The sequence below is a fragment of the Mixophyes fleayi genome, chromosome 7 (genome assembly GCF_038048845.1).
Source record: "Mixophyes fleayi isolate aMixFle1 chromosome 7, aMixFle1.hap1, whole genome shotgun sequence".
Lineage (NCBI taxonomy): Eukaryota > Metazoa > Chordata > Amphibia > Anura > Limnodynastidae > Mixophyes > Mixophyes fleayi.
The window spans coordinates 145,668,987-145,696,119 of record NC_134408.1 but is presented as its reverse complement, the minus strand read 5'-3'; the positions used below and the strand labels follow the sequence as shown (position 1 = coordinate 145,696,119).

General features: G+C 42.7%; 1 protein-coding gene across 1 annotated transcript in view; it reads right to left on the bottom strand.

Moving 5' to 3' along the window:
* Positions 1 to 929: 929 nt before the first annotated feature.
* The window catches only part of CFAP65 (cilia and flagella associated protein 65), a 37,747-nt gene continuing 11,543 nt past the window's right edge, over positions 930 to 27,133 (bottom strand). The window contains exons 10-32 of the mRNA XM_075181033.1: positions 26,266 to 26,622; positions 24,699 to 24,836; positions 24,382 to 24,627; positions 23,621 to 23,845; positions 21,401 to 21,553; positions 20,340 to 20,505; positions 19,810 to 19,938; positions 18,531 to 18,756; positions 18,314 to 18,442; positions 17,647 to 17,823; positions 16,481 to 16,547; positions 16,116 to 16,226; positions 14,737 to 14,928; positions 14,500 to 14,649; positions 13,697 to 13,840; positions 13,292 to 13,408; positions 13,088 to 13,216; positions 12,702 to 12,773; positions 11,959 to 12,173; positions 4,824 to 4,958; positions 4,148 to 4,417; positions 2,233 to 2,367; positions 930 to 1,306 (exon numbers count right to left, since the gene is read on the bottom strand). Of these exons, the coding sequence (XP_075037134.1) occupies positions 1,207 to 1,306; positions 2,233 to 2,367; positions 4,148 to 4,417; positions 4,824 to 4,958; positions 11,959 to 12,173; positions 12,702 to 12,773; positions 13,088 to 13,216; positions 13,292 to 13,408; positions 13,697 to 13,840; positions 14,500 to 14,649; positions 14,737 to 14,928; positions 16,116 to 16,226; positions 16,481 to 16,547; positions 17,647 to 17,823; positions 18,314 to 18,442; positions 18,531 to 18,756; positions 19,810 to 19,938; positions 20,340 to 20,505; positions 21,401 to 21,553; positions 23,621 to 23,845; positions 24,382 to 24,627; positions 24,699 to 24,836; positions 26,266 to 26,622 (3,783 nt within the window). The 3' untranslated portion in view covers positions 930 to 1,206. The remainder of the gene's footprint in view (positions 1,307 to 2,232; positions 2,368 to 4,147; positions 4,418 to 4,823; positions 4,959 to 11,958; positions 12,174 to 12,701; positions 12,774 to 13,087; positions 13,217 to 13,291; positions 13,409 to 13,696; positions 13,841 to 14,499; positions 14,650 to 14,736; positions 14,929 to 16,115; positions 16,227 to 16,480; positions 16,548 to 17,646; positions 17,824 to 18,313; positions 18,443 to 18,530; positions 18,757 to 19,809; positions 19,939 to 20,339; positions 20,506 to 21,400; positions 21,554 to 23,620; positions 23,846 to 24,381; positions 24,628 to 24,698; positions 24,837 to 26,265; positions 26,623 to 27,133) is intronic.

Genomic DNA, 27,133 nt, shown 5'->3' with positions numbered 1-27,133 from the left:
CCCGGAGTTAACTTTAGAGGGAAGTCTTCGCAGGGGCAGCCTCCTATCGGATACACTGTTCCGACAGTACTTCAGTAGTAAATTGCCCTGTTAATTCATCTGTCATCGCTGCCATGACAGATGATAATTAACGGGGCAATAGCCCGATTGTAAATAAATAGACCCCTATGTGAATGTCGCACAGGCATCTGGATCATCGATCCTGGTGTCTGCACAGCTCTGTTGTTCATTTGAAAATGTGGGTCAGCCCTATACGCCAGATCAGAGCCGTAACTTAATTGTAGCGCCTGGGGTGAGAAGGAAAACTGCAGGCCCCCTAACATTCAATTTTAACCAAATTAACCTGTATATGCGCCACCCTACAGAATTGCGCCCTAGGCAGTCGCCCCTCTAGTTAAGGCCCTGCGCAAAATTATCGAGCGCGCACAAAGTTTCGGCCCTGAATGACGAAACTTCTGCCTATATTCTAACACTCATGGGTCATTATTCATTTCCTTTTCTAATCAAATCGATTAGTTTACTAATATCCAGCAAAAGACTACAGAGACCTGCTGGGCCTTTATTTTCACAGCGGCCGGTATACACATTAAAGCTATACAACGTCTGCACAGTTAACCAGTTTCTGGAGAGCAAGAAATTTCAATGCAACGATAGTTGGGCTCTTCTCCAAATCTAGATCCGGTTGGAAGGTGAATTGTTGCCTGAAAGGTTCACTGGGCAGCGGTACAGATACAGGGAGGTGGATTGTAGGAAGTAAATTAACATTAACAGCAGAACCAAAGCAAAAAGAAAAGAAAAATGTGATTTGTAATCAACTGTTTGATCTGACATTTAGAGAACATGAATATGTAACATTTATTATCATAAGAATTTTACTTTACTGTTAAAGTTATCATGACCTATGTTGCAGCAATAGTACAATGTTCATATTCTTGTATTCCAGCTGGTAATTTTTTTATTGGGCAGGACCAATGAAACTGCAGCTTACCTATTCACTAGGTACTTGTGATATGACTGAGGCATGAGCCACTTTGTGCCTCGTGCCTCAATGATGTCACTAGTTTCTAGCGAACAGATAGGCCACACTTAAATGTTACATTTACAGGGATGAGTACAATCACGACTGATTTTTATTAGCAATTAATTATTGAGAGTTGTGCCGTGTGACCTCGCCATTATTACACTCCGCGCCGGTTGGAGAGATCGTCACTGATTATCCGTAGAAGGTTGCGGAGCTTCAGGAGAAGTCGCGGGTACGTTGTGTGCCATGGATGATGCTTGGGCTGAGGAGGTCGGCGTGATCCCCCTGTCAAACAGAGACACAGGATGTAATATTTGTTCATAAAACCACAGACCTGGTGTTGACACAGCTGTAAATGGTGTTAGGCATCTGTCACCAGGTTGGATATAGGAGCGCTGTGTCTGCTGTAGAGAGGTATCATTTGTCCCTGTACCTATGACTGCAGATGGGCTGTGAAGATACACTGATATCCCATATTTACTAAGACTCTGATTATACTCACATTAATTCACTTCACGTCGACATTGGACAAATGTAAATTTAGAAGTGATATGGCTGTAACACATAGTAAATATTGTATATGATTAATTATGTGCTGTCTGCTCAGTCATCTGTTTAATGTATAATTGTTTGTAGGGGACAGGTCTGCTTTAAAGTGTGCAATCAGTTCCTCATCATCATCTATTTATATAGCGCCACTAATTCCGCAGTGCTGTACAGAGAACTCACTCACATCAGTCCCTGCCCCCATTGGGGCTGACAATCTAAATCCCCTAACATACACCGAGAAAGACTAAGGGCAATTAATAGCAGTCAATTAACCTATCAGTATGTTTATGGAGTGTGGGAGGAAACCGGAGCACCAGGAGGAAACCCACGCAAACATGGGGAGAATATACAAACTCCACACAGATAAGGCCATGGTCAGGAATCGAACTCATGACCCCAGTGCTGTAAGGCAGAAGTGCTAACCAGTTGGATCTTTCCAGCAAAGCAGCCTCTTCACAAGTCTCAAAGATACATTGCTGGGAGGATTCAAAATTTATGGGTCCAAAACTCTGGAGCAGGGGGTGAAACGGCCACAATTGGGCTAGTTAGCCGGAGGACTCTCCTGTATGGAAGAACTGAAGAAGTCTTCCACCCGCGGTTGACATGATGGGAATGGTTGACTCATGGATGCGATCTGAACTACACCAAGCGCTATGACGTACCTGGGGGTGGCGGGAGGCAGCGCGATGACACGAGGGCGGGTGGTCAGCACAACTTCTCCGCGGTTGGCTTCAGTCATAATGTTCTGCAAAGTGTTCTCCAGAGCGGCCTCAATGAGGTGGCTGAAGATCGCGGTCCTGAAAAAAGAGGTTCACAGTCTGCGGCTTCGTGATATTTGGGGTATGACTACAAGCATTGCTGCTCAGCACACATCAAAAGAGATCTTCACTCGTATTGTACGATTACATTCACATCCTCCAATTGGTAGTAAAATCCTGTGCGCACATTTTTAATATTTTGTTACTTAAAGCAAGATGTAAAATTAGCTGTTCCTTGGCCGTACTAAAGGGTAACTATTTTGCAGAGTTACAACATTATTGCAATATAGTAAAAACAGTGTCTGACTCTCGTGTGTTATTGTAGTGAATAGAGAAATGAGGGGGGATGTAAGAGCTCAGACTTCTATCTTTTCAAACTCATTTGATACATGTCGGCTGAAATCTCCAGTGTCTGTAAAATACATTGGCTCGTGGCTTCATGCTGGACGGCTTGCTCCACAGAGCTCCATTGGCTCCTGTGACCTCGTAAGGAACAGCCGCTTTAACCTAGGGACAAAGCCGCCAAGCAGGGATAATAGCTCACTATCAGCCTCCAGCTGTTACCATAGAAACTGTGCAATATTACAGTGAAATGCTATATATTTATATAAGACACATTGTACACTCAGATAAATAAAACACAAATCCCCAACAAATTTCTTTTTACCAGATGGCCGCAGGAAGGATAGGAGATATTAATTGTTGCAAATTATTACTTATTTATTTTTCAAAGCATGAAGTTCCCCTTTAAAGAGTACTATCAGAGTAGAATATATAAAAGTATAAATATATCCAAATAATTAAAAGTGTACTCATAACAAAAACAGATAATATTTGAAAAGCTGCCGCTTTCCTGCTGGGGGATATAGAGGAGGGGGGGGTGCACTCTGTACCCCAGAGTGTACCCCAGAGTGTACCCCAGAGTGCCAGTGCCCCCCAATGGCTGTATGAGGAAAACATCTTTTTTTTGTTGTCCTTTATAAATTCTTTAATTCCTTTTACTTTATTAAGAAAACAAATATTTTATACTTGTTCCTGATTCTGGTGGGAAAAAACTTTATGAAAAGAACAGGACTATAATACGTATATTCTATAAAAGTGAAGTTTTATTGGGGCTTTAATTAAACCATAATGTGCTGATTAGTATAAAAAGAGGAAGTGTTTCTACAAAAGAGACATATTCTAGAATATGGAGCACAAAGAAGGACAAGGGGTGACATTGATCATAGAATATCCCCCGTACATAAGTACTGTGGTGACGCTACTGAACAGGACAAGCAGAGCTCGTCAGATTATGGTCATGTCTCTAGATATATATCAATGTGAGTGGATCTTTTATACACACACAGAACATAGTTCTATTCTCCATTCATTGCTTGCTACTCAGGTACTAGATATTATGGACATTTATCTTGGAAGATGGGAATACAGGATTGAGGGTTTGATCCCCCTATTATGCAGGGCTCACAGATGTATATAGGTAGTAACACTACAACAGTTATATAGAGAGAAGGAAAATAAGTTTGAGATCACTTAGTTATAAAACGTGAATGAAGAAGGACTGTTTGTGATGTGATGTTTTACTGCCCCCTGGTGGCTACTGACAGAAAATGGCGCAGTTGAGTGTCAGCTTTTCTGTATCTTATGACTCAGCAGTGGTCATTATGTCCTTCTATAATCACACATTCAGCACCTTAAATAACTGCACCCAGGCTTAGTTGTCCACAGTAGTCTCCCTGATGGTGGTGATGCCACCCCCAAAACACCGTGTTTATATCTCCAGGAGGGCATATATAAAATTGCCCAATCTGCCCGTTACCTTTTGATCTTCTCTTTCACCTCCTCCTGTTTGTCTCCATCCTCCTGGTGGGCCACCACTCCAGGTACCGGTCCAGACGCTGATGACATCTCCTCCTCTTCCGCTATTGGGGTAACAGACTTGGTCTGGGTTATCCTCAGTTCTGACACTTCAGGGACGCTGACTGTGGTTGGGTGGGTTTCCTGGATGCCCAGCTGGCTGAAGTACGGGAGAGGATCGTTCTGTATCTGCTGCAAGGCTTCATGGAACAGGTGGTCATCCAAGAGGTTTCTACAAGAAAAACGCTGAGAGCTTTATAAGGTCATAATACCCCTGCACTAGAATACATTATTCATTTAATAGTAGATTTGGGGCAGGGGTAAACTTTCACACCCCCATATTACAATGCAATATTATAATTATGCCCCCCTTATTGGTGTGTATGGTAGTATGGAGCAGTATATAGTATTACGGTGCAGTATATGGTATTATGTCGCAGTATATGGTATTACGGCGCAGTATATGGTATTACGGCGCAGTATATGGTATTATAGAGCAGTGTTAGATGACACAAGAGATGGTGTACACATCTGGCACAGGCTGCAATAAGAGAAGTGTATATGGTGATAGATTGGAGGTACTGCGTGATTACATGTATGTACGTGATATTTAATAATAACAATATGCGTGATATTACCTGATTATTCCAGCCATGATGTCTGCGGTCATTTCCTGCTGTGCTCTAGTGGGTTTTACTGGGTCCTGATCCGGCTCTCCTGTCTCAGGTTGGAGGAGGACAGGAGCAGGTCTCTCCGCCATCTTTTTGGGTGGTCTGTACAGGAAACAACTTCCATTAATCCCTTCTTCTATGTGTGACCCAAACTGAGTTACAGGCCTGACCTATACCTACTACAGCGGTAATTATAGCCAGCGAGAGATGGCTGATCTAGAAGCACCCGCAGAGCGGGATAGATTATATACCATCATAACATTGTGAGCTGTATACGTGTTGTTCTCTATCTTTGGCGGAATCTTCATCACTGCCTAATGGCTACATAGTTACCACCACGGTTGAAAAAACAACGCATGTTTAGAGGAAACTCTTTCGTCAAGTCACTTCTACGTCAAATTTAGCTTCATTCTTTGGAAATATGGCTAAAGATTTGTTGTTTTAAGTGTTAATATTTTCAGACTAAGAAGAAAGTAAAGAAGACATCGTTCTAATCCGCAAAATTCCAGAAAGGAACTTTTATCTGTCACTTTCCACCTTGGTGACTGCGGCTTTATATATAAAACAAGTTAACCCGTGCATGATACTCATGCATTCTAGTCAAATCAAGCTACTTAAGGTGTTAAAAAGGTTCTTGTCATGCATTTGGGCCTAGCCCAGGCCTCCTCAGGGGAAGAGCGTTACTTCCCGAAGCAAGCGCCCTTTTTTAACGTGGTTTTGTCCACATGTCACCACCTCATCATTTTTCTCCATCACCTCATCCTTCATCTTCATCGCCACATCCTTCATCAAGCTACTTAAGGTGTTAAAAACTCCCCACTGTCACCCCCGGCAACCACCAAGCACTCCCAACTGTCACTTCTCCTTCAAGAAATATATAAGTCAGTGTATTACTCTGCCCAGCAGGTGGCTCTGCAGCTTGGTTTTTTTTTCCCACACACGCCACTAGGCATTTATATAGTAGATATTAGATGAAAAAAAAATCCTAAATATGGAGGTAAAAGATTGAGGTTGGAGTCTCGTTAAATAAAAGTGAACTTATTGGAACACCTAAGTGTCAGCTTTTCATGTGCTCTACATGTAGTATCTTCGTTACTCACCAGCTCCTAACAAGCTAACCTGGAGGCCACAGACTAGCAAAAGCTTAAGAGTGGGGCCCAGACTGAACATTTTTGCTTCCTCTGGGCAGGCTGTCACCTCTCTGCTCCTGCCTCCCCCTTGTCCCAACCAACCTCAGCCCTGCCCCAGGCATATGACATGAATGCCCGGGCTGATGGCCATTATACAACCACGATCCTGCATAGGGCACCGGCAGACAGACGGCTGCGAGGGAACGATCGGGAGAATGAACACTACAGTAACTGAACCGCTCAGCCCAAGACACTACACTGTGCTGTATCAGGGAGACATCCCTATTAGAGAGCAATACAATGTGGAACCCTACAATTAGGGACATAAAGGTATTTATTCCTTCAACAATGGAGCCACAATTAATACTATAATTATTGATTTGATTATTATTATTATTATTACATAGGAAGGGCTAATGCCAACAGTGTATGTAGCTAGGAAACAGCATTATGATTGTTCTATCAATGATCACTCAGTGCCATTATAACACAGAATAATCCCTCATACGTTTATTAAACGTGTTCTTACACTGCACGAGGCCTCGCTGAACCTGTCTATACAGATCATGGAACGCACAGAACAATACACAGTTAGGGTGCAGGTACTACTTATAGACAGCTGGGCAGACCAGCGCTACTTCCATCATCATCAACATTTTTATAGCGCCAGCAAATTCCGTAGCACTTTACAATTGGCAACAAATAGCTATAAAACAATACTGGGTAATACATACAAACATAGAGGTAAGAAGCCCCTGCCCGTAAGCTTACAATCTATGGGATCATTGTAAAGCAAAGAGCACACCGACAACAGTACAAAATGCCAGCGACACACTATAGCCAATGGAGCAGTACAGATGTATTTTTTGGCTGTTTTTGATTTATTTTTTTTATTGACTTTTGATTAGTTGCACAATGCGCTGACTCCAGATGTTTATATTAGCACCAGACCAGTAACGCACACGGAAGTCATCGCAGCTCAGTAATTGTATTCGTACAACAGGTTGGATGACTTGTTTATGTAACAGCTATTGTTTGTAGTGGAGGCGCACAGAACAATACAGGTGATCAGACTGTTATTCTGTAAGAGTCTGTTTGTCATGCACAGAAATGTACAGAATGAACACAATACCTGCACGGAAACTACAACAGTCCTATAAGTTTATGGAAATACGTCCGTCAGTCTGCTGAATCTTCCAGGATGTGGATCTGGCTGTTAGCACACAGGAAACATTGTGCAATGAGTGCTGGATATGGAACTGTGTGTATTGTGCCATATGCTTCCTGATATGTGACATATTCCCTGTAATATGTCCTCCCCTCCACCAGGGGGGGGCTGAGACATAGGACCCTCCGTATAAGAAAATATGGACAACTCTGTACTAGATAATTAATATATCATCAAGCTTCATCGCTGCGAGCTGACCAGCTTAATTAATTTAAACACAAAAGGGAATTTGTTGTCTACAATGCTGCATATTTTTGGCTCATAAAGCAATAAAAATCAACGTTAACATAAAATAAAACATTGAATCTCAATCGACCCAGTTCCATACCTCCCAACATGAAAGTGGCTTGCAGCTAGATGGAGGCGTGGCCATATGACTGTGGGGGCGTGGCCATATGACTGTGGGGGCATGGTCATATCACTGTGGGGCGTGGCCATATCACTGTGGGGGCGTGGCCATATCACTGTGGGGGTGTAGTTGTGCCCCCAGACGTCTGGCTAGCGCTGTACCGAGCTGGGCTGCCCATTTGAAAACTCTCTTCCCCCCACCGCCGGGACAAACATGTTCCCGGTGGGACAGCTCCCTAAAGTCGGGGCGGTGGTGAGGTATGCAGTTCTGCAGGCCCCAGCAGTACAAAGAGAGCAGGTGCCCCCACAGACAACTATGTTTTCTCAAAATGGGCCTCATTTAGAGCTGGCTTCAAAAATGTGGGACGTCCGTACACGTAAAAAAATGGCTGCAAAATAGCGGTTCTAATACGTCTTATGAGTTGCACATATCTTAAAATACATGGAACTTGTAATCTAATGTATAGATATTTCCATTGCAAAGATGTAGCCGTCATCATCAGTACGGAAAATTACACTATGCCTATGGGTCACGCAAAGATATATCTAAAAGGTAAGTCATAATCAGAAGTCTATATCATCATTATCACCATTTATTTATATAGCGCCACTGATTCCGCAGCGCTGTACAGAGAAATCATTCACATCAGTCCCTGCCTCATTGGAGCTTACAGTCTAAATTCCCTAACATACACACACAGACGACAGAGAGAGAGACTAGGATCAATTTTGATAGCAGCCAATTAACCTACCAGTATGTTTTTGGAGTGTGGGAGGAAACCGGAGCACCAGGAGGAAACCCAGACCCTAACTGTAATCCAATTACACAAGAACGCACCTGATACGCCTCTCCAAGAGCAAGTCTTAGATACGCTCAAGTCTACATCAGGCCCAATGTGATTATGTTTCTTGAGCTTTTATAATTCTCACAGCGCCGGGGTCATTAGTCCGATGGGTTTGTTTCCTCCAGTTTCCTCCCACACTCCACTACCAAACATACTGGTAGGTCAACTGGCTGCTGACAAACGTAACTCTAGTCTGTGTATGTCTGTCTGTGTGTGGTAGAGAATTTAGACTGTAAAGATTTTAATTGATATGTATTTGAAAATAATCTCTTCCATATGGCGTGTGGTTAGATGAAACAATCAAAATTAAGTGATGTCTTTTCTGCGCATGTTCAATAAAGCTTGTTCACAAACTGCATCTTATTGTCCAAATAGTTCAATGAAAAGATTGTTTGTGAAACTCTTGTGTGTGTGTCTTTAAGGTGTGGAACAAATGGGAGAGAAGAACGATTTTACAGTCTGCACCAGCGACTCACACAATACCTTTACAAACAAGCAACAGGATGTAAGGGCAATGTTGCAACTGCCCCATTAAAACACCCAACTCAAACAATTCAAAAATAAAGAGCTAAGCGTTTTGTTTAAAGGGAAAACATTCTACCATACAACGTGTGTTGTAATCTTAGGTGTGAGTTTCCTTTAATTACAGCATAACGACTACTGGCGCTGTGACACCAGATACGTTAGTGTGGACAGACTGACGTCAGGTCCCTTGAGACACCCCAACATGTGTAGATTACAGTCTGTTAAGAATGAATGATCTGATACACCAGGTAATCTGGGGCTTCAAGTAGTGGAATTTCCAGTTCCGTTTATTTCTGTGTAACGAGACGTGTTATTCAGTAATCTCAGGTCACAGGAGAAGGAGAGATAATGTGACACCTTACAGGTAACTGGCCTAGGATAACTCCTGTCCTACAACTCAAAGAAAACATATGTAAGTGTATTATTAGTACAATTAATGGGATGATTTATTGAAAAATACTTATTTTAATCAAATATATACTTTATAATTCTTGTATTTTTAAATAAAACAAGAGTAATCCTGTGTCTTGATTTAGTAAGGAAAGTAAGGCAAAAAAATTAGTAACTTTCCTCCTGGACAAAACCATGTTACAATGCAAGGGGTGCAAATTAGTTTATTATTTTGCACATAAGTTAAATCCTGGCTATTTGTAGGACACAAATACTTGACAGCTTTATTTGTACACTGAAATTTTAAGTTGATCTAGGACATGCCGTATCCGAACTATAAATCTGCCACCACATTTTAAATTTGCCCCCCCCCCCCCCCCTCCAATGCAACTTGGTTTTGCCCAGGTGCAAAGTTACTCCTTTTTTTTTTGCTTTACTTCCCTTAATGAATCAGGATCATTGTTTTTTAAAGTTCTGAAATGGTAAAACTATGTTTATAATAACTTGGAACTGGTAGTGGCGGTGGGAGGAGGGGGGGGGGGGATACGTTCCACTGGAGTCTATTGATATTATCTTTACTTGGTAGAAAAAAGCAACATGGCACATTAATATTTATAATTCTGTTATAAAAATGAATGGATGACCGCAGCACATATCAGGTATCTGGACAGTTTTTGCATCCCCATTTGGGATTATTGCTGTTTGCTTTATTAGGTCATTTTTTTAGTCATTTTTCACCAGGACTTTCATGAGTGCTTCTATTTGGACTGCATTTTTGCATTTTCCGGATTTTTTCACTTTTATTTTAATTTTATTTTATTTTCATTTTTATATTTCTTTATTTTTAATTTTATTTTTATTTTTATTTTTATTTTAATCTTATTATTATTTCTATTTTCATTTCATGTATGTACTCATGTATCAAAATCCAATTATCGTTGGAAATATTCATTCCCCTTTTTTTTCTGGAATTGTTTATTTATGCCAATTAAATTCACTGTTTTTACCATTCTGCACTATTTCATGGTAACTATCTAATTCTACAAATAGTTACCATTTATATTATAGATATGTTCTAGGCAATTTGAGCGCATTAATTTATTATACATAAAAATGAATGGGGAACACAGACATAATTAATGTCCACTCACGGGAGGCAGGGCACCTGTCTAAAGGTAACATGTTCCTCGTCCCTTATGTAACTCTCCGTATTGCCATAAATAGTAAATAATAATAGTAAATAATGGCATCTTTTTCTACTCTTCTAAAAATGATTAAAAATCATCATTAAGTCACCGGGTGTTATTTATGAAGCAAAAAGTATCACGGACAGCAAGAAGCTATTTTATCTGCTGTGACGTCACATGACCAGATGTATCCAGTTCTAGGCAACGTATTTGTACAAAAAAATGCTTTATTTACAAAGAAACAATGTTCTGCTTGGATAACAGATAGATACTTCCACATAGAGGTGTTTCCCATGTATAACTATATAGAAGCAATACTTATATGGCTCAGGGGCAAATGCAGGATTTGTAGAGGGGGGTTTCCACACCACGCCGTCAGTGGGCGTGACCAGCATACATGGGGGTGTGGCTATAATTTTAGACAGTGCTTGGCTGCTCTCCAACTCTTTCTATCACCATAATATACATGGGCAATGCTGCGTGGACTACTGTTAGGGGTTCACAGGTGCCAGGTTAGATTTTAGCTAATTTCATTGGAGCACAAGATGGGCCATCGCCCAGAGCAAGGCTCTAACACAGTAATCATGAAAGTTGAATTAAAAAAGCCTCAATGTCTCCGTACTATCATGAGAAAAACAAGCAAATCAGAGAAAGTGCAATTCAATAGAATGCAAACTAGCAAGTAGGTATCATCGGTCGTCTAACCAGCCCGACCCACTCCGGAGGTCCAAGTACTATCCCCTGTAAACTGAGCATTCTGGAAATGACTGAACTCGCAAGGAGCATTTATCTTTGAGAGTGGGGGTTCTTGCCAAATATATTTAACTCTGTTAAGTCTCAGATTGCTCAACTTAGAGGGTACATTGGTCAAAAAATGCCATTGGTGCTCAAAAACCATCCCATAAAATGGGCAAATGAATTGCCCATTGAGGCGTATCAGAAAAAGGGTAAAACACACACATCCAGGCACAAGGGCAGAAAAAAAGATGCAGAGGTATGACCTGTTTCATCTGGTCAGAATGGACCTGTAATGAGGGCACAAAATGTAGAAATGGTCCAAAATAACTAGAAGTGAAAGTATCTCACACAACGATGGAACGTCTCAATAAGTTAATTGCTAAACTCAGAGTTGTGTTAAATTTGAATGAGAGTGCAGAATTTGTGTTTGAGATCAGGGGGTAAATGTATCAAGCTACAGGATTGACAAGTGGAGATGTTGCCTATAGCAGCCAATCAGATTCTAGCTGTTATTTTGTAGAATGTGCTAAATAAATGATAACTATAATCTGATTGGTTGCTATAGGCAACATCTCTTTTCAAACCTGCCAGATACTCGCAGCTTGATACATTTACCCCAGATGTTATTAAAAAAACCAACCAATTATTCCAGGCAATAATAGGCCCCATCTAATATTTGAAGCCATCAGGTAGAGTGTGACGGTCACTCACCGCTGCTGGAAGTGTCTCTGGAACTCATTCTGGAATTGGTTGAGGAAGTCTGGAATGTGATGGGATCTCGCAGTTACTGACAAGTGAAGCTGTAACGGAGTCAGTGGTTCAGGTCTCGCCCAGACTTTCGGAGCCTCTCTCTGTGCCCTGCGGCTCTTCCTGTCACGGCTGACGGGTGGCCGGGCAAAGTCGGCATTCTTGATAGGTGGTAGGGTCTGGAAACAAAATACAGATATGTTTAAGAGTCATCGCATGATTTAATATTCTGCATATTCTAAGGTGAATGCTGCCCCCTTGTGGTGCTTTTCAGTAACCATTAGCATTTCATAGAGTAATATTGTCTTTAAAACCCTGCAAGGACCAGTGACCACAAAAGCTGGCTATTATTGTATATATGATGTTCATCAGGGACAATCACTTTCACATAAAGACAATAGCGGAATATATATTTATAAGTAAATCATTTCCTTCTAATTTAGCAACATGTAAAGCACTAATAGCTCCCGCAATATCTATGATCGGCTAAAAACATGGTCACTTTTCAGCCATGCAAATGTTGCATTAGACACAAACCATTGCGGTACTTTTGTTGCACTCTAACAAAATCCCCACCGTGCCTCTCAAATAGCCGATCCTAAACGTCATTATTAGTGGGGCTGTTGGGTACCAATTGTTTACCAATGCTAGTGTCAGACTTTATAACCATCCCTCGGTATGGTGCAGCAAATAACAGACTTCCTCACCTTGTATCTCCGGATCTCGGACAGTTGCTGCTTAGCTCGGACCATCTCATTACCACCCGACTCTAGACAACACTAGGAAATAAGAATATACAAGGATATGAGCAAAACATGTACCCTGGCAATGCTGGTTAAAATGACAGTCATAATTATTATTATTAGTAACTGTTATTTATAAAGCACCAACATATGACACGTCGCTGTACAGAGACTGTTTAATTATTCACATCCGTACCTGCTCCAGAGGAGCCTACAATCTAAATTCTGTACAACACACACACTGACCTACCAGTAAATTTTGGACTGTGAGAGACAAAACATCCAGAGAAAGCCGCACAAACATGGGAAGAACATATCCCACACTCCGCCATACTGAGCGGCTGACCTACCAGTGGGTTTTGACCTCTATTCTCGGAGACTGGTTCATTGATCGTAAACTCCACCGACTGACGTTCTTCTTCCTCCTCAAACTCTTGAAGATCTCGCTCATACTCAGACAGCGCCTTCTCCATGAATATCTGACAAGAGACGACACGTTACAATTACACGCTACACGACAAGGATTGTCCGCCGTATGGAGATTCAATACCCACCTCACACACCAGCTCCAGTGTGTAGACGGATGCTTGTTCTCCGGCCTGAAGGCTCACCACAACGCTGCTACTCTCACCTGGTCGTACCACACCTGACAAAGGTGAGACCTGAAGTGTCTGGAAATAAAGAGGACTCCGGTAAATCACACAACACAGATTATCGCACCTCCTCCAAAAAGGAAGATTATGGGGTGTACAAAGCTTAACCTCTTCTCCTGGCAACTAGAAACAGCCAATATAATTTCAATATACAAGAGTTAAAAAGATTGATCCGATAGAATTCTGCAGAAGAAGACAATTTGTAGCTCCATGTCTACCCTCCATGTACGACTTCCCAGCATGCTCTGCTCTGCCAGGCTCTACCAGGGTACAGGATACAGTATATGTGCTGGCATCTTCGCTCACCTCGCTGGCATTGGCCGATCCCGCGTACCAAGTGAAGAAGATCGCCTCACGCTCGGAGGTGTTGTTCAGGAACACCAGCCGGCTCGACTTGCAGAAGATCGGAATATTTCCAAACGTCAATTTCTGCTGGGTCAAGTGAGGAATCTGAAGGAGATAAGAAGAACCGTGTTCTACAACATAATATTGTACATATTGGAGGGGGGCATCTATCAAACCAGTCCTACAAGTCACTGTGTATAAAATGAGTTGTCCCTCATAGCGACCAATCAGATTCTACGTGTCATCTTTCTAGTACAGTTTAGAAAATGAAAGCAAACTTTGGATTGGTTGCTGTGGGCGACGTCTCCAATTCCACACAGTTACCTCTGGAGCTGTTCCCCAAATGTATTCCACTGTCTCCTGTATACTCCCAGGAGGAGGTAGCTGACTCCCAGCCAGCGTGCTCGGACAGATTTGTATATCACAACACTAGGAATTTAGAAGTGCCATCAAAATATATTGAATATATGTAATAAAAAAAAAAGATATTTAAACGCACATAGAACAAATTTATCCTCACTTAGAAGCTGGTATAAAATAAATGTATCTCGCTTTTATTAAGATGCAGGATTCCGATCAAAGTCAACATTTCGGGTCTTGCACAAGGTTCTTTGTCAAGACAATGCCATGAACATTACAGTACAACGATGCGCTGTGTATAATATATGATAGTGAGAACTTAGCGGCTACACAGGAGAACTGTTCTGTGATTGTTAATTTCCCCATATCTGTTAATAAGATCAATATGTATTAAACAACCTCACCTGTCCAGGGAGTGTGAGCCTCGGAGCAGCTGACACTGGGAAAACTTCCTCAAACACAGCCGTGTCTCCCAATACATTACGCTCGTAGCCGACCCCTTCGAAGGTGATAAGAGCAGAGTCTCCTCCTAGGATGTGTACTGGGACCGTCACCTACATGAGAGTAAAGGGTACAGTGGTAGGAATTGAGCGGCCACTAGAGGGCAGCAGAGGGAATGCAGTCAGTGTAGGGGACGTTACCAAGTAGGTTTTCGCCTCCAGCGGTGAGAAGATCCATTCAACAAAAGCGGTCGACCCTGGTAATATTTCCCCACTGGGGTTCAGACACTGGAATACGGGGTGGTGATAATTCTGTTCCTGGATCTCCCGCAGCGGCTCCAACTGGATTTCGTAGATTACAGCTACAGAGCCTCCGTTAAACAGTTCATAGATCTAGAAAAATAAAACAAAGGCTTGAAAGGTTCATAGAGAACAGTCCCCAGCGGTGGCGGAACTATCATTTGTGTGCCAGGTGCCGTGCACCGGGGGCCCATAGAAATAATGGGGCCCGATGCATGCCAGATGCAGAGGGCCGGGGGCCCTGGGTCCCCTCCTCTGTGCCTCTCTGCACCGAGGCCCCTCAGCTCGCTAGTTCTGCCTCTGGGTCCCCAGGATCATTACAAAGGACTAATACAGGGTAGAACAATAAGGGCGGTTAATGAGGAGCTAACATTGGGCCTAGGTAGTTAATAGTGACAGAACAAGGTGAGGAATAATAACTAAGCATTAATAAGAGATCTCATTATAGAAGAATTCCACCCAAACAAAGAATTTAGTTTACCCTCATGAAGGCATTGCCACAGTCTGACATTACCATGATCCAAGGGTCCAGCGCTGTTCCCGTCTAATGATACCGCTTGTCTGATTCATACAAGCAGCAGACTGGGGGAGGGGGGGGGGCGTAATGGGAATCACCATATGCTCAGCCTATAACAGGCCACCTTCACAAGAGGCGAGTGTAGCCCAGCCCTGGACTGTCGGTTTGGGGGTTAAGCCGTATTGGGGAAATGTCAGAGTGCGGGAACGCTGCTCACAATGTAAGTATATTGTTGTATCCTACCTCAAAGAACTCCAACAAAGCTACATTTTTAGTTTTGGGTGGAGTCATCCTTTAATGAAAAGAGCAGTAAAAGTGTAACATAGCGTCTAGATAATACGGCAGACTAACGCTGGAATCACGTGGATAATACGGCAGACTAACGCTGGCCTCACGTGGACAAGCAGATTGGACAGATGCGGTCATTTGGTGATCAGGCTGAATGTGCGGGATCCCATGGGATCCCGTTACCATAATCGGCGTATGGCCATACACATATCAACCGCGGTCACCAATCAGCTGAACAGAACAAGTCTTGCCCATCGCTGGTGGTCTGTGGAGACCCAATTTCAGCTACACTGCCCATCGCCACATGCCTTACATTAGGAGTAATATGTCATCTGGATGCTTAGTAATAAGGGGAGGTAGCAAGAAATGAACAATCTGCTGCCTAAATTAATAGTATTGATGAGAAGGAATCACAGGTGTTTTGGATAATCAGTAGGGCGAGGACGAGGTGCCAATGACATGAGCCAAGTCTCACCTGTTTGGAAGGACTGGAGCTACCGATAGCCACAGGGGTGAAGCGGTGTCTTGTGGAGGTAAAATGTACGTAGCGTTGCTCCATCTCTACTGTTACTCCAATGAAATTTAGCTGAAACGGCAGATACTCAAATGCAAATATTTCAGTGAATTATTTAAAATTATAATTTAGTATTTTTTAGATTACAAGATATCTCGCATCCTATTTTCCCCTGCAAAATCCCAGAAGCAGCTGTGTTCATACTATAGGATACATTGCCCCTGCAAAATCCCTGAATCCTCCAGACACACATGGGAAAATAATCTTATTGCTGGAGACCATTTCAACCAGAGCTATCATAGGACAAGTGTCCTGGTCGTACGTACCAAAATCTCTCGGCCATGTGATACTTTTAGGAGCACGGGCAGGCGATCGGTTCCAACGAAATCATGTCTGTGCATTATAGGAAAAAAGACACAAGAGACATAAATCCCAAATATATTTATCCAGGAGAAGAAATATAAATAATTGCATTAAGGAATGGTGACTTCCATGTGTTTCCATGGGTCTATGTGGTAACTGCAGCCCATCCCCATAATTAGGATTACTGCAGGCATATGCTTCCTATACCTCTATAGTGAATATAGCCTCCTGATCAGTGCTACCCTGGGCTGCCTATACCTATATGGTGAATACAGTCTCCTGATCAGTGCTACCCTGGGCTGCCTATACCTATATGGTGAGTACAGTCTCCTGATCAGTGCAACCCTGGGCTGCCTAAACCTATATGGTGAATATAGCCTCATAATCAAACCTACCCTGAGCTTATGTCCCCCTATACCTATATGGTGAGTACAGTCTCCTGATCAGTGCTACCCTGGGCTGCCTATACCTATATGGTGAATATAGCCTCATAATCAAAACTACCCTGGGCTTGTGTCTGTTTATACCTATATGGTGAATATAGCCTCCTAATTAGTGCTACCCTGGGCTGCCTATACCTATACGGTGAATATAGCCTCATAATCAATACTACCCTGAGCGTATGTCCCCCTATATCTATATGGTGAGTACAGTCTCCTGATCAGTGCTACCCTGGGCTGCCTATACCTATACGGTGAATATAGCCTCATAATCAATACTACCCTGGGCTTGTGTCCCCCTATACCTATATGGTGAATATAGCCTCATAATCAATACTACCCTGGCCTTGTGTCCCCCTCTACCTATATGGTGAATACAGTCTCCTGATCAGTGCTACCCTGGGCTACCTATACCTATATGGTAAATACAGTCTTCTGATCAGTGCTACCCTGGGCTACCTATACCTATATGGTGAATACAGTGTACTGATCAGTGCTACCCTGAGCTGCCTATACCTATATGGTGACTACAGTCTCCTGATCAGTGCTACCCTGGGCTGCCTATACCTATATGGTGAATACAGACTCCTGATCAGTGCTACCCTGGGCTGCCTATACCTATATGGTGAATACTATGATAAACAGAGCCCTGATTACACTACCAATACCCAGACATTAATGTTCCTCACCTGTACATTAGCTGCACTGTCTGCTGCTGACCTGGTGTAAGATTCCCTGATTTGGGGTTAACGGTAAACAGTTTATTGTCTTGTATTCTCATCTGGTGGATCTCACTGGGGTCAAACTCCCAGGTCTCAGCCCAGTACTCCAGTTCCATCTGCAGATCTGACGGGTACAGAAAGTCCCTGCAGAACAGGATAACATTACACAGTGCTGAGAATACTGATATAGGCTGAATACACACAAAGCGAGAGAAGAAAGAGGGGAAATATGGGAAAAGCAGAAAATTAAATATGGGATAAGAAGAGGAAGATAAGCACCTAAATGTTCTACAAAATTAAGAGTGAGAGAGGGATATATTATATTTAATGCGTATCCAGAGCGCTTCCTAAATGAGGTTCAATGACAACCCGAGGAAATTACATATAACAAGTGTGGAGGTACGAAAGGTCTAAGAGATAGACTGCAAAGTAGTGGCGAATTTTTAATAAATAATTTAATGCAATTTATATTGTACTGCTTTTAGAATATTCATCATCATCATAATAATAACATAATAAATCTATAACAAGTATATACAATGTGGACATTCATATTAATTCCTGGGGTAAAGTTTACAAAAAATTCCCTTTCAATTCCCCCTTAGCGGGACAGGCGCCCCTCCGACACACTCACCACTTCACAGGTAACACCCCGTTATTCTCCAACAGAAGCAGAGCCACAAATGGCTCCGACCCTGCAGGGGCTGCCCCGAAGTTGAAGTCCAGGAGGACTGGAGGTGTCACAGGGGGTCGTCTGGTGGTTCTGTGTGGGAAATATAGAAGAAAGTCACTGTGATGGGCTATATGTCATTGTGGGAGAGCCTGGCTGTGTGTCACCCGTCCCTCTGTACCGGTGTCGGGTGGGAACCCTATATAGAAGCTCTCCTGGTGTGGGGTCACTCTGAAGACAGGAATTGAGTTCTTTCAGAGAAAACAGCCTCCAGAGCTGGGTCTTGCCGAGGGAGCTGGCGCTGCCCGCTGGACATGCGTCCACCACAGAGAAGGTGGGATAGACTCCTTGCGCTGTCAGGCTGCACAGAAACCGCTCCTCGCTGACTCTATCCGCTGGATCCAGAGCTACACAGAGGGAACATACAAAGATCTGCTTCACGCCTGTAAGAACCCTGCACGCAGCTACTGCTGATAGGACAGATGACTTCCGGGGGCTCATCTTTAGACTGAGCTTCAGAAAACTTACTTGTAAATAAAGCGAATTGTAAAAAAACACACCAATCAGAGCATGAGAATGCCTGCAGCAGCACAGAGTGTTTTAGGAGATAACTGTGCTGATGTTGTGCGATGCAGTGACCTGAACACTCGTTTGATTGTGCAAGGGGGGACAGTAGTGAATCTGACAGGGGGCAGTAACATGATGTGAGGAGGGGAATGGAGGCAGCAGAAAGCCACAGACTGAAAGTTATATAGTGGAAGGAGCAGGGTCCACCAGCAGCACAGAGTATATCAGGAGATGAGTGATGTGTTAGTGAGGACAGAGCTGCATGTGACAGGGGCAGTGACATGATGTGAGGAGGGGAATGAAGGCAGTTGGAGGCCACAGACTGAAAGTTATATAGTGGAAGGAGCAGGGTCCACCAGCAGCACAGAGTATATCAGGAGTTTAGTGATGTGTTAGTGAGGACAGAGCTGCATGTGACAGGGGCAGTGACATGATGTGAGGAGGGGAATGGAGGCAGTAGGAGGCCACAGACTGAGAGTTATATAGTGGAAGGAGCAGGGTCTCCCAACAGCACAAAATACATGTCATTATTATCATGTAAATAACAAGTCTTTACCCTGTTACTATAACGATTTACAATTCACATCCTTACCCCAGAAAATAATCTGCTGTTTGCAGTCTCTTTTTAGATGTAAGATCACAACAGAGCACAGACAAGGAATGATGGCAGTATAGACTACACAGTATATAAAAGTAATATGCCAATGTTTTCTCCAGCTTCTTTCTTAAATAAAATGTGATGCTTTTATTTAAGAGTTCTTTAGTATCTGTCATTGTGTTAACCCTTTCAGTAGGGCCCAGTGACTCTTGGAGTCCTCTAAAGGATAGTCCGAGTCTCTGTTTTAGGGCACAAAATGAATCAGCCATTGGCCAGCTACATAGGACATACCCACCTTTCGGTGACAGAATGCAGTAGCTGATAGTCCAGGTGTAGGAGAGCATTCGGGACGGACGAGCTGTCACCCTGATCCCCAGCTTGGTGCGGGCTGGTAGTCGACCCTTGTTGTGTTCAAACTCCAGAGCTGCACAGAGGAACACAGAACACAAGAGGTAACAGTGTAAGGGTCAGGAAAATAGATAAATTATATAAAATTTCTAATTAACATTTTATTTACACTAAAAGTTCAATCATTTTCCATTACCTGGAATAGTCTAAAGCTGATTGGAATTCTGTGACTTCTGAGAGATCAGCAATATCCCGCAAGACTTACTCACATGTGTAACATAGAATAACATTCCTAAAGGGATCACATTGATACTTCTGCGGCACAGAAAGTGCCATGACCTTGTGTGATAAATACTCAGCACTTACAATAATTACCATTTATTCAAATCTCTATATTTATGTGTTGTTGATTTCTGTCTGTGGCATGCCCTGTGTACAGTAATACATACATAGATTTTATATAAATAAGTTACTCACCTATTGGGTCATTGATGACGTCATCTGGGTCACATGGTCCTGCAATCTCCTGCTTAGCGCTCAGCGTATATTCCAGGGTGCAGTCGCTTTCATTGAACAGAAGTAGGTCATGTGACTGAAAACTGCCAACCAAAATGTTTCCCAAGTCTACCAGCTCCTGCTGTGACTGTAGAAAAAAGGAAAGTAAAATATATTGTAGGAGTGAGTATTCTGGGCAGTATGAGATGGAGGAACATAAACATATGTCATATAGAAACACAGCCCTTAATATTACATATAATTGTATGCAAAAATGTGAAAAAAGTTGACATAATACCATATTAAAGTGACATATTTCTGCGTTTTTAAATGAAAAATTACTATTTATTTGCTGAATTTAACAGACTGAATGTGGCATCTGCAAACGTTTGGGCACCCTTCCAGTTCATCCCTTTCTAAGGCTTCAATTGACTCGTTAGACCTTAAATTAAGCTAGGTGAAGACAAGAGTGGAATAATACTGAGACCTTCTAACCTCTGAGGATGTGGTGTCTGCTCCTCTAAGCAGCTGACTGAGGACTTGACAATAAAGATAAATGATGGTGACAGAGCAGAGGAAGGAAGTGAAAAGATGTCTATATGCTTTCAGCTTGGGATTTCCAATGTCAAATACATCATTAAGAAATTAAGGTTAATGGGAACTGTTGAGGTGATGGCAAGATCCACAGACCTGACCTATCGCTGCAAGCAGGGGCGGGCTGGCAAATGTCAGCCCGGGGGCGAACAGGCGGCCGCATCACATGACACGCGAGGCGGCCGCGTCATCAATGACGTGGCCGCCTGTGCGCTGCTGGTAATATTCAGTTTAAGAGGACGGCACCACTTGCATCCACGGGGGGGGGGCAGCCGGCCCAAACAGCGGTTAGACTGAGCAGATGCCCCCCTGCCCAGCTCGCCCCTGGCTGCAAGGGGGCTGCAAAAAGTTTAGCTGGTACTGGGTGAGCACTGCAATGTGACCAAGGGTGCCCAAACTTTCCATACAACTCTATCCCCCCCCCCCATACTTTCCTCAGCCTTACTTACTGACAAAGTTCCTTGGCAGCCTTCTCCGCTGATACGCAGGATGTAGCGGTTCCTTGGGGTGGGCTCGGAGCCTGCGTCGGCCCGCCGTGACAGTACAGCCACCTTAATAGAGTAGGTTCTCTCTTCATGTGGAACAAATGACCAAATCTGTGCCTGTCAAAGACAAAATAAATCCTTACCTCCCTCTTCAGAGCTACAGCCTGCAGCCCAGCAACTGGCTCATACATACAGTATGTACAGACGTAGTTACTATATTGTATCTATGTTCCATTCCACTGTGGAATACTTTGTAACATTATATAATTGTGTGAGAGTTAGGAGAGCATGATTCTCATAAACATACATGTAAACATAGCGATCAGGAGAGATCAGCGGGTACTACCTAAAGCAACAGCGCTATATTCTGGAAGAGTGAGAAATAATCGCGGTAAGCAAGCTTAAGGCGGGATAAATACATGGCTTTAAAACAGGCATACTGGATGAGAACATGCATTAAGTGGATTGTGCATGAAATCAAAATATTTTATTGTTATAATCAGGTTTTTTTTTAACCGTATCGGCAAACTCGTCTCATGCTTGGGGCAGTAGCTCAGTTTTATTTTCATTTTTTGCTTTTTGATCTTTACCAAACGGTAAAATAATGAAGGGGGTGTTGAGTAGAGGGGCACGAGAAATGTATAAGTATTCATTTACATTGTGTTCACTTACATTGCCATGGTATCATACAGCCCTGGATGTTCTCCTTTAATCCATGGAAAACAACGTAATCACTAGTAAGTCATTTCTTAATTTTTTTTTTTCAAGATGGGAATTCCGTTAATATGAACAATTTAACAATTAATTTGCCTTTCTCATGGCCACTGAGATGGTGTGAGACATTTACTTTAATGGTATCTCCTAATGTGGTCTTGTGAGTGGCTTGGTGTACATACCAAGCTGCCACACCAATATACATACATATACCTGAAATATTCTGCTTTGGGTGTGTGACCCCTTCATGTGTATAACCTATGTGATCCGTGCCTACATACAAAGGTATCTTTAAACGCCATCTGCCTGTGTCTTCACTCATTGATCCAACTTTCCCAAATTCATGTTGTGCAGCTGATGCTTTGAGGCTCATACTGGGATTCAGGGGAATGAAGGGAGAAGGAAGCTGTGTGTTATCCACGTATCTGCTTTGTCAGTTCCAAGCTTTTATTACACTACAATCCCATATGGACTTATTTGCTGATTGCTGACATGCAGATTAGTCGCACACAGACACATGCGCTCATAGCTGATGTCAAAATGCAGCATGATTCTATTTGAAAAAAGATCTGTCAGGACACATTGATATATGCAAATATCAAGCTGAACGTGTCACTAAAATGTAGGGACAACAGAGATTCACTTAAAACTGAGCAAAAATATACAACAGGGATTTTATGTCAACTACGTTTTAAATGTAAATTAGAATCACAAATTATTTGAACCCCAAAGTGAATTACCTGATTTTTATTTAGTACAATATTTTAACTCTGGTGCATTACAAAAAACTGCGTGGCACCTGGACAGGCAGGTACAGCAATACAAAGGCACCTAAAAGTTGGGGACTACTCACTGTCTAACGAGTTGTTTAGACAAGCCCTATTTTGCTCATTCAAATATGCAATTTGCAAAGCTATGATTTTGTGCGTATGTGTTTGCACAGCAGCAGGAGCAGATAAATCACCTGTCTGGTACCCTGATCCTCCCATTATCCTGCCAAATAATGCATACATGACAACTCTCCCGGTATGTCAGGGAGACTCCCTAATTCTGGGGCTGATGATTCTCCCGCATCTTCCCACTTCACTAAATTAGAGCTGGCTTGTACGGGGAGCGGACAGGGCTTCGAGATTTGCATCATTTTGGCCCTGCCCCCAGTGATGTAATTCTTGTTTGTGGTCTTTTTACAAAACAGGCATTACGTCACTGGGGGCGAGGCCAAAATTATGCGATTTGTGAAGCCCCGCCCCTCTCTGCCCATATATCCTGCTCTCCAGGAACTCCCGGACCCGGCCAACATAAGGTTTGCAAGTATGAAATAATGTATGTACCCTCACGTTCTACACCAGGAACACAGGGCAAAACATGGGGTAATTTGTAGCCAGAGATGTACGCGTTACTAAGCTGTGATTAAATGCGTTAAACAAATTGAGAAAGCAGCACAGCGCAGCCACATAAACCCAATCTTACTAAGGTTTCATTGGGTTTGATAATTCCAGAGCTGGGATTGACGGATATAGAGGCCTTGTCCGCTGCCTGGATCTTCCATTCGAAGTGTACAGGGACCCTGGAGCAGTTTCTCACAGAAGAGGCGCACTCCGTCTGGGAGCCCACACATGTGGGTTTGAAGTATAGGTTTCCCTCCCCCTCCAGATGGAGTTGGGGGGACTCAGCACGACAGAACAGCACAATCTCCTGTGGGAAGAAATAAGAAAGCTCATAAAAAACTAGTAAAGATTAATAATAGTAAATAAAACCAGCATCTCTCTGACATCAGACAGGAAACTTGGCAGAAATTTCTAGTTACAAATGTAAGAGACTATTGTCTGACAACTGGATGTGCCAGTTGTGAAAATCATTGTTTTCTAGTTCTAGAACAGGCTTAGGCACTTGCTGTGGAACTATAAGTCCCAGCATGTCCTCTCAGTGCCGATTGGTTGCGTTTGAACTACAGCGTTCAATAAAATTGTCTGACCCAACAATATCGGTAACGCAACAAATTACAAAGTATCCGCTCAGCAATTCAGAGGCAGAAAGAGTGTAACTGAGTTGGGCGGTGACTTCTAAAGTTTCACACCTCTGTTAGGTGGGATATTTATGGAATTTGGGGATCTCTGATACATACAGAGCATGATTATCATTATTATTCCCTTCTCAGACTTATGTGACTGCCTCCTTCTCAGACAATAAGTTTTGAGAGCCCTCGCCCCATTCACAGAACGGAGACTCACCTGGGTGTAGTCCGGGCTGCAGTTTAGCTGCATGGACAGCGTGTTCCTTATCAGTCCAGTTTCACTAGGGCTGGTTCTCACCAGCAACACCTGATGGGATCCAGGTAGCAGGTGACCCGACGGGGGTGTCACCTGGACATTGGGACAGCTTTTCTGATCTATTATGTAGGTCATTACTGTAGGCCCCGTGTTCTGCAGGAGCAAACTCCGGTGTGTGAAGCCATCTTGTTTCACCGGTGGAAGAACCTACAAGAGGTGGCTTCAATGTAACTAACTGTATAAGATATCAGTTCACTCTCGATCGTTACAGCTCTTACCGTCCGCGGGGAATCTAGAACACAGCTGGGTACGAAGTGTTGTTGGCTTATCCCAAAAGTGTGTCCCACTGCTCGTAGCGTAACGCACCATGGGGGACAAACAGTGGTGTCCTTCACATTCCGGTAATCCCGCAGAACCTACGAATAAAGGCACCGATTAAAACCAAATAAAGGCACCGATTAAGATTGAAGATGAACAATCCGTGTCCCATTTCTGATTGTAGACTAATTCTAGATGCTCCAACTCAAGCATTAAACCAAATGCAGATGTTTTTATGTGTCTCTGCCATTTAGATAGTACCGATAGCTTACTGCCTAACGCTTCAAAATAAACAAAGGGACAAAATCGGACATGCCCCTAATCCTCATGCTTCGACACATATTTTGCAGTAATTATGAGCGCCCTACCCCTTATGCTCACCAGAAATTGGCAGTTTTTGGGGACCATGCCTTAGATTAATTTCCAAATTAACATCTGCCTGGAGAACTAAAAAAGGTGAGCACATAACAACATGTATCACAGTGATTAGAGTGAAAAAAAGAGCTCACAATGCAACGATTGACAAGGTTACAGATACACAGACTATATATTCAGTGAAATGCAAATCCTCCGATACGGTGCGGAACGTTGAAGCAAAAGAATAACTGAAAAATTGTGTAGTCGGAACTATTCACCTCTGCAAAATGGCTCGTTCTCCTGCAAAAACTCGATTTGAGTGAAATTTTGCGGCTCATCTCTAATTAGAGAACATGGACGTAGTATGAATAGGGTGATGTGGAGAGGTCGTCAAATGAATAAAAATTTCTAAAAGACTTGAGACTTGCGTTTCAGCAGACTAACAGTATACAGAGCGGTACAGAGAAGCATTTTAGGGTCACCCCTGCGTTCTGGGAGCGGTGTTTTATGCGTCAGTAAAGAGCAGCAGAGATCTGCTGCTATATCATATAAAGTTTAAGGGATCTGCTCTTTGCTGTCACACGAGCTGTTTCCACAGCATCTAACGCTCACTACCTCTACATGTAGCCAGTTACACACAAGATGTAAAACGCTATTGAAGGTTCAATTCCTAACAGACAAAAAATGCTCAGAAACACTCATGAAAATTTGTAAGCTCCATAAATAAACTGCACATGTGACAATAGCCTCATAGGAAAGCAAAGGTTAAAAAATATTGCTTTAACTCAATTCGTCCAGCCCGAAATGCTGTAACAATTACATACAGACATAGGGCTAGATTTACTAAGCTGCGGGTTTGAAAAAGTGGGGATGTTGCCTATAGTGACCAATCAGATTCTAACTGTCATTTTGTAGAAGGTGCTAAATAAATGAAAGCTAGAATCTGATTGGTTGCTATAGGCAACATCCCCACTTTTTCAAACCCGCAGCTTAGTAAATCTAGCCCATAGTCTGCACACGGATTGCAAGAGGACAAGATTTTGTTTCAGTTTAAGGAAGTTTCTACTTGTATTTTGTGTTATTTCCATGGATTGTAGACAATCGTAATAAGAAATGAATTTTATACCCATGTCCTTTATTCTTTTGGTTTTGTTTCACTTGTCTGCTCACCTTGTAAAAGATGAAACCTTCCAATTCTGCTGCATATAGGGTATTAATCTGTGAGGGCTGGAAGACCACCCTAAAAGCTGTTGATTTCAGAGGTGGGATCTCAGTGCACTCAGGGGTAATCCGGAATGGGCTGTGAGGTTTGCAGGTCCAGACAACGGTCACCTTTCCCTTGGTGTGATTCGTCAGGGACAGAGGAAGAGGTTCTTGAGAGCGACCTTCACATCGACCAAAATCAAAGTCTCTGGTGCTGGCTGTAATATGTGACGACAGCGCGGAGACTTCATCGTTCAACTCATCAAACACTTCGGATGCAGGATCCTTGGGGATGTATCTCTTAGGAGGTGCGTTATCTGCATTCTAGAAAAAACACATAATTAAGCCATTTCAGGACAGTCATAAAGGTAATTATGTTCAATCTACGAAGGATTTAGCTGTAAGATAGTAGGATCCATTTATGGCAGGGAAAAAAGAGCTAAAGTTTCATTTGCTTAAAAGAACTAGACATAATAACAGGTTCAGGTAAACATAAAGTTGCAATAATTTCCATAAAAGCCTCAAAGTCCTCTCTAGAGCATTCCATACCATTAAAATACCATCAATAAATCACAATGTGTTTAGAATAGGTTTTTTTTCCAAGACATGTTCACATCCCAATTTTCCGCAAATAAGTTTGCATAACTAGGCGCGAGAATGGTTCCCATGGCCGTGACGCAAATATGTAAGTAATTTGATAGAAATATCATTATATTCAGAAATGACTCTCAGCTCCTATGTCTGCTCACTAATAGGCTGTTTATTCATAACATGCTGGGTGAACTGAGCAAGAAGTGGAACACTAGAACACAAGTAGGTCATGCTTAGACCTATC